Source organism: Seriola dumerili, unplaced genomic scaffold, assembly GCF_002260705.1.
Source record: "Seriola dumerili isolate Sdu_G_001 unplaced genomic scaffold, Sdu_1.0 BDQW01000478.1, whole genome shotgun sequence".
Classification (NCBI taxonomy): domain Eukaryota; kingdom Metazoa; phylum Chordata; class Actinopteri; order Carangiformes; family Carangidae; genus Seriola; species Seriola dumerili.
Window position 1 is genome coordinate 4,547,904 of NW_019174733.1, and position 11,930 is coordinate 4,559,833.

Genomic DNA, 11,930 nt, shown 5'->3' on the forward strand with positions numbered 1-11,930 from the left:
GCCCCTTGTTAAAGCCACAGACCTGCTTCTTTCTGTTTTCATACACTGTGTTTGGGTAAAGACACCAAGCACCACATTGTTGGTGCTCTCAATAACATGGTTTAGTTGGGTATGAGGACGCACTAGATGTGTTCTTTTTGCATCCATGACCTTGTAGAAATTGAAGAAATTCTTCCTCTCATTTGCTGTCTGGTTGATGGCAGTTTGATGGAATTCCAGTTAAATAGCTTGAAGACCAAGATTATTTTCTGAGGGCCTTAGTGTAACGTGTGATTAGCTTGAAAAATTGCTCTGTGCTTTGACAGGACCACCGCTGATGTATCCATCTCCTGCTCTCTCCTTTCTGCCCCCCGTTCCTTTCTGTTGTCCTCAGGTTTCCTGGGTGCAACGGCGGCCCACTCCCTCACCACCTCGGCTGCCCCAAACGCTGTCCTCAACAGCTTAAACTCCTCCATGAGCCCCCTGCAGACCCCGAGCCCCAGCACCCCCACACCCTCCCCCTCACTGTGGCCCAGTTCACTCACCAGCACCCAAGGTCCGAATGCTGGATTTCTGATGTCTTTTTTTTGTTCTCTACTGCTCTTTCATTTTATGCATATTTCAAAGTACAGGGATTATTTTTTTTAATCCAGTGTGATATTGTAGACAGATTATACCATACATCATAGAAAAACCACGCAAAGTTAATTGTTGGACTTATCCTGCAGCTACTGATCTCCTTATCATTTTTTCAGTAGTTTTTTTGAATGAATGTGTAGCTGCATAGACAGACAGAAGCCTACAGACCTTGTAGATAATTGTAAACCTTTTCTCCTTTGAATTATTCAAATTTAAAAAATTGCTGATGCTACGTTCTTTCCTTTCAGGCTTCTCATCTCCGCTGATGCTGCACCCTGCCACCCAGGCCACCCTGAGTAGCATCCTGCTGTCAGGTGTGCAGGGTTACACACAGAGTACACCGTCCCCTCCGCCTGGCCTCGCCCCCATAGACAAGCAGCCCAACGGGGTTCCTGACTGCACCAAGGGCCCCTGCACTCTCAATGGACATGTCAAGGTTGGCCCATTTATATACTGTATGCTGCATTACTTGGAGTTCACTTTGAACTTTTTTGTTTGGTAAATATCATTTTTCATGTATTATTTCTCTCACTTCATGTGAATGTTTGTGTGTGCATATTTGTGCAGCATCCTGGTTCAGTCTATGGGAGGATAGCAACTGCATCACTTGCAGAAACAGTTTTGAGTCCAGCTCCATGTGACTCGGTCCAGGAGGCCAGTGGACACAGTCCATCAGAACCGCTGTCGAGCAAGTCCAGTCCAGATGAAGGTATTCTTCACAGCTCAACTATCCTGGCACGCACACTATGAAAAATGTTGTTGTTGACCAATTAGATGTGGTTTTCATAAGTGGCCAGACAAAATCTTGCATAACTGTAATAAGTTGTTTTTATTTTTATTTTTTTGTTTTTTATTGTATCATATTAGGTCATTTAAAAAAAAAAACTAAAAGGAGAGTTATGCTTTTGTCTGTTTTCAAAGAGCAAAATACTGAAAATTGCATCATCTCCCTGCGTCACAAAGACCCATGTTCAGCCTGAAATTTATGACTGTGAAGGTTGTACAGACTGAAAAACATTTAAAACATGTCCACATCTGTTTTCAATTGATTCACAAAGCTTATTCAGCCCTACAGAATACAGAGGCTAGAGCTTATTTGCTAATCACCTCCCATTCAAGAAAAAGTCAACCCTATCCTGCTCAACTTTGTAAGTTATTAGGCGAGTAGAGGACCAACATGTCTGTCATCTGGAATGTCTACCTTTTCTAGTGAGCCAGTATATTACTACTATTAAATCATTTTTATGATTAATCTGATCTAAAAGACTGTTTTGTTTGGGCATGTTATTTAAAGGAAATTATTGTTTTCTCCTAGGCTAAGAAGTCAAATCTAAAAGTCTTCTTGTATCAGGAATTTGGCCCTCCTGTGAGTCACTTAAAATCTTGGGATTAATGTGTGATTATAACCTTGGACAGACAAGATTTTTGAGTTGTTAACATTTTCGACTCTGCTGGACCTCGGCCTTGCAGACTTAACATAAATATCCAATTTAAACTTTTCCACTTGAGATTTATGTAACCCTTAAACCCACTTTGAGGAAAACGCCTTGAATGAACTTATTTCTATTCCTCCATACTGTCCTCCGAACCTCATACTCCCTCTGACTACTTTTACTGTGTTGGAGCAGAGACAGATTAACTGCTGGTCTCCTAGCGGTTCAGAAAGGCCCTCATTTCCTCTGTGTCTTACACTCGCGGTTTTCCCCTCAAACCTTCACTCTCACGCGTCTCGTTTTTCCCCGCTGTTTTCTGAGCCGGTCCTCCCCGAACGCAGCGTGTCCTGGTAAGGTTTCCTCTCCCGCTCTTACCTCCTCCTGTGTCCCAGAATGTGTTTGGACTGGCTCACCCAGTCCGACTCGACTGCGTTGTGGAATGAGGGAATGCTGGGGGAACTGTTCAAACATTAAACACCAGAGAAATTCATTAGATTGACTGACATCATATTATTTTACGTTATACAGCACGCCATGCACATTCAGATATTCCTGATTATAAACATGCGTACGCTCATGCACGTCCTCTTACACAGAGCAGGTTCCTGTCAGGCTGATAGTAGAGAAGCAGATGAAAACCACCATAATTACAGCTGCTGTGTTTTTAATTAATCCAGGATCCCAGCTGAGACATGTCACACTTCAATGCGTGCACACATACTGTACTTATGCCCACCAAGCTACACACACTCCTTTATACTGAGCGACCCGGTCACTGCTGAAAACAGACTGTTCGTTCTCATAATATTGTGTATTTTCTGTACAGAAGACAGAGGACAGCTGTAAACTCTATATCTGTGTTTTCACATTGTTTAAAGTTGGACCAATTAACAAGAAAGAAATAAAGTGATAATCCAGATATGCTTGTGTTTTATTTTCTTTCAGGCTCTGACACATTTGTGGAAGTGGGCATGCCCAGGAGCCCCTCTCACTCAGCCAATGGGAGCGAGCTGAAACAAATGCTGGCTTCATGTAAGACGTCATCAGGGAAACGACAGGCTGTGGAGCTCCTGCAGGGCACCAAAAATTCTCATCTACAGTACGTTTGAATCTAGAGATGATTCACAGCTCGTCTTGGTACTGTTTAGCATCCCCTCTGAGATCATTTAAAGCTCATGCTGTTACAGTTTGGCAGGCCTCTATTAATCCCTTTAGACGTGGACAAAGTGAGGATAGCCACAGAAACACTGGGGTGAAATTGCATTCAGTCAATCTCATTCAAATTTTGTGTTTAAGTACTGGCTGCCATATGGGCTGGGCTCACACAGACTCACCCTGAACAGCATGGTTTATTAGAATAACCAACTGTAACTTGTGTGCACTCAAACCCAATGAGCCAGGAACAGTAACAGCCTCAGTGATAATGTGAGGAGAAGATGAGATGGAAGAGAGGTTATGCAATGCTTTGCGGCTCTGTACTTGTTTTTTGTTGCTCTTTAGGCTACATTTCTGAGCCCACGATACTCTATCTCCGTGTAATCCCAACAGCTCTGACTGTCTTCTCTCGGATGCCGAGTCCAGCTCGTCAGACAGTCCTGTGGCGGATAAGAGGGCACCGGGTAGCGAGCGGGCGGCTGAGAGGGCAGCACAGCAGAACGAGAGGGAGAGAATCAGGCTGGCACCACAGACCTCCTTCGCCAACATGCAGGTACATTCATGCATCCAACACACACGCATGTGTAATACACACCTTGGTGGTATGAAGGAATAAAGGAATAAAACTGCTGTCTTTTCAGGCATTTGACTATGAACAGAAAAAGCTGTTGGCAACCAAAGGTAAGCTGGCATTTGTGTCTGGACACTGTCATTAGTAGTGCCTGGGTGTTGCCCTTCACTTAGCTTTATATGAAGACATATTCACTTATACATAATCAAAAGGTCACATCTTCCAGTAAAAGTCATGGACTTATCTTATGGCTCCTGAAAATGTATCTTTGAAAGAGGACTCTTACCCCTGTGCATATGACCAAAAATATATAGTCTTTAGTTCAATTTAATTGCATTTAATTGCCTTGTTCAAATAAACAAAACATTATCTAAAAATTTAGTTAAGTAGACGCATAACATTTACCACGTGTAACATTATAACTGGTGTGAAGAAATAGTTTTATGTGATTAAAAATGAATTGGTCACATTCAGGCAATCTACATTACATTTGTTTGACATTATCTCTGTATAGGTGCATGTGTGCATCACTCAATGTCTGTATTCACACAGCTATGCTAAAGAAGCCCGTGGTGACTGAGGTGCGGACCCCTACCAATACTTGGAGTGGCCTGGGCTTCTCAAAATCCATGCCAGCTGAGACCATCAAGGAGCTGCGGAGAGCCAATCACGTTTCATACAAGCCCAGCATGAGCACCACATACGAGGTCAGACCTACAGACGTCCAGTGTTTGCCATTCTTGAGTACATGCAATGCTTTTGGACCCTATATTGAGATGCAGTGCCGTCATTCAGAACGCCTTGTTGATGTTTGGATTGCCTTCGCCTCTTTATTCTCTCGCAGGGTTCCCCACTGTCCTTGTCTCGATCCAGCAGCCGGGAGGGCGTGGGGAACGGCAGTGACTCGGACAACTGGCGAGAGAGAAACGGCACCGGTAACGGACTGCCCGGTCACGCCGAGTTCGCCTCTGCTGTCAGCAGCCCCAAGAGGAAGCAGAACAAATCTGGTCAGTGTAACATCTTTTTCTAGTATCGCTGCTACAAGGACAACAAACAAGAACTGATCATTTCTAAGCGTTGTATTCGCAAACTATACAAGCATCAGTTTGTTTGTAGAGATGCTCCTCAGCAAAGTTTATCAGAATGTGGTTCTTCCATTTTTGGCACTGATGGAATAATTTCATAGAAGTACTTAATAGATTAAAAGGTCACATTTTCCATTTCATTCTGTGTTTAATGAGCTTCACAAAAATACCACACCGTTAATTATGAAACACTGAAGAGAACAGACGAAGTATACACTCCAGAGAAAACACAATCTACCATCAGAGGTGAACTTGTTTTAAACCTTCAGTGTGAGCACACGTCTCTCCACACTGAGAGCTTGGCATATTCATGCTTGTGTGTTTTGCTGATTCGTGCTCTCGGTGTTCTCATTCTCCTTCAGAGATGGCTCTTCAGCCTGTTGTACCAATCTAACACTAGCCTGTAAAACAGGATCTGTGTTGGTCTCATTTAATGTAGCACATTAAATTTTGTCATGTGACTTTCATCACTTAAACTTATGTAAAAACATTATGACCACTTTATGCTAAATGTACTGTAGTTTATTTATTACATCTGTGATAGCTCACAGATGTGAAAGCTCTTTTTTTGCTTCTACTTCTAAAATATCACCATTATGTGTTTTTCTTTTTTTCTTTTTTTTTTTTGCCTTAATCCTGCCACGGACAGCTGCAGAGCATTACCTCAGCAGCAGCAACTACATGGACTGTATCCCTTCGGTAACTGGCAGCAACGGCTGCAGCCTGAGCTCGTCTCTGAAAGGCTCAGACCTGCCTGAGCTGTTCAGCAAGCTCGGCCTGGGGAAGTACACAGACGTCTTCCAGCAACAAGAGGTAGTGTAGAACATGAACTCACGTCTTTTAGTGTTATGATTTAAACTGAGGGACTGTCTGACCTGAAGAAAGGCACAAGCTTTTTCCGTAACTGCTTTCCATAACTTTTTTATCCATGCTAGTAGCGTGGCTCAAGGAATGGCAATGTCAGTCCACCACTTTGATCTAGACCAAAATATTCCAATAACTATTGGATCAAGTGAGATGATATTTTGTGCAGCCATTTATGGTCCCCAGAGGATGAATCCTACTGACTTTGGTGATCGCTTTGCTTCTTCCTCACACATATGCGTTGGAGGATGGTGTGTAGAGTATGTTAATTGTTCTAGTCATGACAACTCTGTTTGAAGGTCTATTACTGCAGTAGAAGATGCCAGGTTGTGGCAATAGTAGTGCTAAATGGACATGTTTCTTTCTCCAGATTGACCTCCAGACATTCCTGACTCTAACAGACCAGGACCTGAAGGAATTGGGCATCACCACCTTTGGAGCCCGCAGGAAAATGCTGCTTGCCATCTCAGGTACAAATGAAGAGGAGCATGTGTTCGTTAAAGTTTACAGTTTCAAATTCAGAATTGACAAAAAACATTAACATAAGAACAGATATGGTAGAGAGATTTCCCACACACAGCCACCATGACATTAGTCATTTTCTGATGCCAGCTGGAGCCGCCAGCTCACTCCTGCTGAAGGCAGTGCACACAAATTGGTTTATGTGCTTCAATAATGTTTCCTATTTTGTCTTTCGTTGCCTTAGTGGAGCCCAGCTGTGCAAAAGACAAAATGTGTATGCCAACTTCACCACTGCAAACCATTGAATTTCAAAGTTATATGTGGCCCTTTTTATTGAGAAGGCTCTAACAGAGAAGGTCAAGACAAATACTGTTCCAAATAATTTATCTTGTAAAGATACGAGAAAACATGCTGCAGTAATTCGCACCAATAGGAGTAAATGGCATTAAGGCACATTCTTCTTAGATGACTATGTTGATATTTCTCCAGTTGCTCCAGCTGCCTCCCTGATGCTCATGTAGACTCTGTCCTGTCATTGCACTGGATCCAAAATGAATGTTGTTGTCGGTGTCACACTTCATTACTGATGTCATATTTTGGAGATTGTAATAGCTGGAGTTGTTAGGCTGGAGAAGTTCATCATGCACGTGTTGGGATCATGAGCTTCCTGGATATTCTGCAAATGTTCAGTTCACAAACATCAGGCCGGAGCCAGGGGTGACAGTGAGAGCAACGAGGGGAAATGGCCAGGCCAGTGCTGTGATTATTAAGGAAGCAGAGTGATCCAAGGCTAGAGTTGGTTTTGCTGCCTGACGCCTCAGCCAAATACAGGTCAACTTTAATCTCAGCCGACGGACTCTGTGGCTCCAAAAGAGGAACATGCATGTCTCTGTCTGTCTCTTTGTCTTTCTGTGTTTTTGCCTCTCATAATAAAGAGATAGAATGCCAGTCAAGGCAATCCAGGTTTTAACTTCCTGCCGATTTTCCAGTAAAAAGAGCTATTGGAGCACGCCGCCTGTCTCCAGTGATCTAACTGAAGGTTTATGCTGGCAGCGACACAACGCAGCTATCATATGAATAACCCAGAGATGCCAGGGTGTGCTTCTGACATTTTTATGAAAGCATTTTATTCAAGCTAATGTGTAAAACCAGATGGACACAAAGAAGACTTTTGTTTATCCGAGGAAATGTGATCCTGATTTGAATCCAATATTCTTGTCACTGTTGATCAATGGAGGCTAAAAAGAAATGTTACTTGAGACCATCTTACAACGCCCATCAACATGTTGATGTTCCGACACGGCCTGTGTGTATATATAGTATATATATTTATTTATTTCTTCACTCATCTTTACGACTGCTGACGTTTTGTGGTACTTTTTTTCCCCCACAGAACTAAACAAGAACCGGAGGAAGCTATTTGAGCCACCCATCAGGTCCTCCTTTCTGGAAGGGGGTGCGAGCGGCCGCCTCTCCCGCCAGTTTCACGCAGACATGGCCAGCGTCAGTGGACGATGGTAGGCTCCTTCAGACCTCCAGCCCTTCTCAGAACCGTCCATGATGGAGATCAGCCTCCAGTGTCTTTCTGCGCCTCAGCAGGCCAGGTTTCAGTGGTTGTTTACCTTTATTCAGCTTTAGCTGAATTAAGACTGTTCAGAATGTTGTCGTTGCCATATAGTATAAATATATATGTATTAAAAAAAAGCCATAGTTTTACCTGAAGTGCCAACAAGAAAAAAAGGGATTTCTCAGACACATGAGGTTCAGTGTTCACTCCTTATAGAGCCATTCAGTCTATCTGGAGCATTTATATATGAAGGTTGTTGTTATGGTTCTGAAGAAAGGGTACTGTCCAGTATTTCTGTCCACTTTTTGTTCAAGGGAACAGGCAGAATGATTAGTACAATCATTTTACACATTGATGCTACCTGCATTTGTATTATGCTGTTGTATCAGTGACATGCACTTTAACAATACTAGACTTTTGCCTGTGAGAGCCTAATTCCTTAGACTGAAGTAATGATAACTATGCATTTTTTTATTGACTAAAAGCACAGATGCATTTTGTACCAAACCAAATGTAAGCACTTAGCCAGTGAGATTAGGGCGCCACCAAATGAAGTGCAAAATGGGTCAGCACACCAAAGTGGTGACTTCATCAACTTTAACACATCTACCAAAGGAAAGTATCATTGTGGATTGTGGCCTTTGACCTTTGGCTGCCTTTAGTGTTTTCATTGGTGGACATTCCTCCAAGGTCAGTGTTTGTGTGTCCAACCACAGTCTGTTTGTCTGTCTGTGTATTTCTAGACAAAACAAAAAAAAAATCAAATATTTTGTACTCAATATGCATTATGATTTTATTTTTAGTTTTTATTACCATTTTAGGGGAATGGGTGGGATGTTTAACGGTAATCAGTTTACATATGTATTTTTTATACGTTCATGAATGAGTTTCTATTATTTTGTTATTAGATTATTAGTATCTTTTACTTTTTCCCTGCCCCTTAATCTGTGGAGCCGTAACATGGCTGTGCCATTAAGACAGCAGCAGAGACATGAGGCAGTAAGGCTAAGCTTTACAGGCCTCTCTCTGATTGTGTCAACAGGCATCTTTCTGTGGTTTTCCCTTCTGTTTGTTTATATTGCATGGTCTTTTGTCTCATCTGTTATTTGTCAGTGTTGGCCTCCCTGCGGTCCCAACTGTGTGCCTAAAATCTCAATGTACTCCTCCATATACCCAGAATAGGAGTTTCTATGTTAGAACTGCGTGCCCTTTTTTGTCTTTCTATTCACTGGCTGTCCCACTTAGAGCAAGGAAAGACCTCGTGACAGAGCAGGACCATGCCTTTGTAGTAAAAGGTGCCAATGTACATAACTAGTTTTTCAGCAGGGAGATATTTTGTTAAGAACACTAATATTTTGGTCTGACCTTGCTCTCCAGATAGGAGGTGCATCACACAAAGAACCAGTATATTCACAGCCAAGCTAGTTTCATATGAGCATTTCTGTGAGACACAAATAAGGAAGCAGAGTCATCAAAAGGACTGAGAGATTTCAGATAAAAACAAATAAAAATCTGGAATTTTCTAGTATCAGTCTTGCAATCTAATATATCCAGAAACCCTGGTTAAGCAGTGTTTAATGAAGTAACAGGATTATGCATGCAGCAGCAGCGTTTATCATTAAAGCTTATATTTGTTCTGGGCTCCTGTATTATATTCAGTCATGTGTTTTGAAAAGGAAAACCTCCTTTTCCAACAGTTCATTAACTTTGGATAACTCTAGTGTTTTTTTGTGTGATGTTCTTAAGATTTATCTGAGGATTTAGTCTACAAGCCGACCCATCTTCCAAGGTCCTGAGCATTTCGTATCAAGTGCAATTAAGTGTCTCTTCTGTAGATTTTTTTTTTTTTTTTTCATTCTTTTTTTTTTTCTGGGAAAATGTGTTTATATTTGCAGTACAATAAGTATAAAAGCTCAGACTGAAGAATTTCCTATCTTGGTTTAAATGAGAGTACAGTGTATAAAATCTATTAAGTATGTAGAGGGCGCTTCTGAGAAATTATCACTGTCGAGTGCATGAGCATTTATCTAGACAATGTAGCTATGATAAAAAAAAGTACCAGCAGTCCTCATGTAATCTCGGAAAGAAGTCAGTCGTTTGTTGCCTCTCTTCGATTCACAATGATCCCTTTAAGGTGATTTGTTGTTTATCATATTCACTTTTAACCACTTTTCCACCCTCCCTCGCATCTGATTTGAGCCATTCTCAATGTGGTTGTCAAGTTAATAACACTATACTAAATATGTTCTGACATGGTTGCTGACGCCAACCAGGTAATTGTTTTTTTTTTTAATTTTTTGTTTGTTTTGTTTTCTTTGAAGTCTTAAGGGACCTGTGTTGCATGTCAGGAACCCTTCTCTCACCCCGTCTCCTCTCTGCCTCTTTGCTGTCGACTGCCGTATAGAGGCAAAAAAAATGCCAAAAGGTAAAGAAAAGAATAAATGTAAGAAAAAAAAAAAAAAAAAAAACTGAAAAAAGGGGAAGGATTCTTTATCCTGAGAGGAAAACCGGGGCCAGTTCGCCCCCACTCATCATGGTACTACATTGAAACTGTTGAGCACTGATTCTCCCAGTGCTGTGACTCGTGTTCCTGCCTAGCAGACATTTGTTTTCATCCTTCACCTTGTTCGGATGTGTTTGCTCGGAGGGCAGTAGAGGTTCTTGTCTCATCAAGTGAATGTTGTTTAAAAAAAAAATAATAAAAAAATATTGATGCATGTTATTGCAGATTTATTACGGATCAGTGAAGGGACTCATTAAGTCAAAAAAGTTTACTGCCAGCTTGTCTAGTCTTTGCCCTTTGCCCTAGAATCGTTTCACAATTATGTCTTTGATTTGTTGTGTTAGTCATATTGTTGTTCCCAAAGGGATTTATTTGAAGGAGTCTTTGTACTGCAATCAAATGGTACATTTATAATAAATGTAAACCACTAAGGAAATGATGTATTACATAACTTTTGTACAACTTTTTCATCTTATACAACCATTGTTTTTGTGTGAGAAAGGTACAATTCTGCACAAAGCTCCAGAGAATTTGTGTATAAACATTGCCATGTGGCCAAAGCTCTGTTCACTGTTGATGCTATTGTTATTCTAACTGTATTGTACTACAGACATAAACAGAAGACTTTTTGGAGAAACTGTCAAGCAGGCAAAAAAAAATGTTTGTTCAAACATTCAAATGATATTATGAAGGTAATAAATGTATGCAAACAAAATTTCTTTTTTTGTTTTTTGGTTTTTTTTTTTTGCTTATCACGGAACTGTTAGGATTGACAAAGCATCAGTGTCAATAATCATTTTATGTATCTTCTCCATAGTCTCAGTCTGGAAGGAAGATGATATTAGCTTTAAGCTCTCAGGAAATCCAGGATTACAGTATCTGTAAGGCGCTGTAACCTTGCTACCTCAGGAATGTTCTGCAAGCAGCTAAAAAAAGTGTTATAATCACTGTTCACAAGCACAGATACACTGAAATAGGTACATTTTTAGATATCATATGTGCAAAAAAATACCACTGACAAATTTAGTACCCATAAAGAATGATGTCTATAAATAAGAGCTAATTGCCTGGCTGTGCACAACATTTACGTCATCTTGGTGTCTCTGTTTGAAAGCCTCACAGATGACCACAATGAAAAACACACTGCAGGTCGAGAAACAACCCAGTCCCATGAGATGTGGTTACAGCGCCATGCTTGCCTACATGATGCCTAATCCGCATAGCCAGGATCTGCTTAATCCAACCAAATGAATCTGCTGCAACTGGCAGAGACAACATATATTGTAATGCATGAGAGCAAATTCATTTTAAGCTCAGTCTCAAGTGTGTGGTTTGTAAATTACTGCCCATCTGTCTTGTCCACCTGGTTACTGGACCATCAAAGAAGTAGAAATTACTTTGTCGATTACTTTTTCATCATCATTTTTATCATAAGTCATCCATTTGAGCGAGGTCATGGTCACAAACTCTCTGAACTGTGTCACCAGGCACATTTACATTAAGCCAGGACAGTGTCTCTTATTGAATATGAGCAGCTCAGCAAAATTTAGAGAATGTGACCACCAACTGAAGAACAGACAACCACTTGGCTCGATGCATTGTTTTCCAGCTAAATACTGTGCTCTGCATTGCAAACAACACAGGCAGCTTGATTGAAAACCTCAAGGGGGCA

The 11,930-nt window shown here is 41.2% G+C and overlaps 1 protein-coding gene across 1 annotated transcript in view; it reads left to right on the plus strand.

Moving 5' to 3' along the window:
- Positions 1 to 10,195, plus strand: part of bicc1 (BicC family RNA binding protein 1) — a 54,070-nt gene extending 43,875 nt beyond the window's left edge. Inside the window, exons 11-21 of the mRNA XM_022763741.1 lie at positions 374 to 535; positions 867 to 1,054; positions 1,186 to 1,327; positions 2,997 to 3,150; positions 3,600 to 3,759; positions 3,848 to 3,887; positions 4,330 to 4,484; positions 4,622 to 4,784; positions 5,512 to 5,675; positions 6,097 to 6,196; positions 7,582 to 10,195. Of these exons, the coding sequence (XP_022619462.1) occupies positions 374 to 535; positions 867 to 1,054; positions 1,186 to 1,327; positions 2,997 to 3,150; positions 3,600 to 3,759; positions 3,848 to 3,887; positions 4,330 to 4,484; positions 4,622 to 4,784; positions 5,512 to 5,675; positions 6,097 to 6,196; positions 7,582 to 7,709 (1,556 nt within the window). The 3' untranslated portion in view covers positions 7,710 to 10,195. The remainder of the gene's footprint in view (positions 1 to 373; positions 536 to 866; positions 1,055 to 1,185; positions 1,328 to 2,996; positions 3,151 to 3,599; positions 3,760 to 3,847; positions 3,888 to 4,329; positions 4,485 to 4,621; positions 4,785 to 5,511; positions 5,676 to 6,096; positions 6,197 to 7,581) is intronic.
- The last annotated feature ends 1,735 nt before the right edge of the window (positions 10,196 to 11,930 follow it).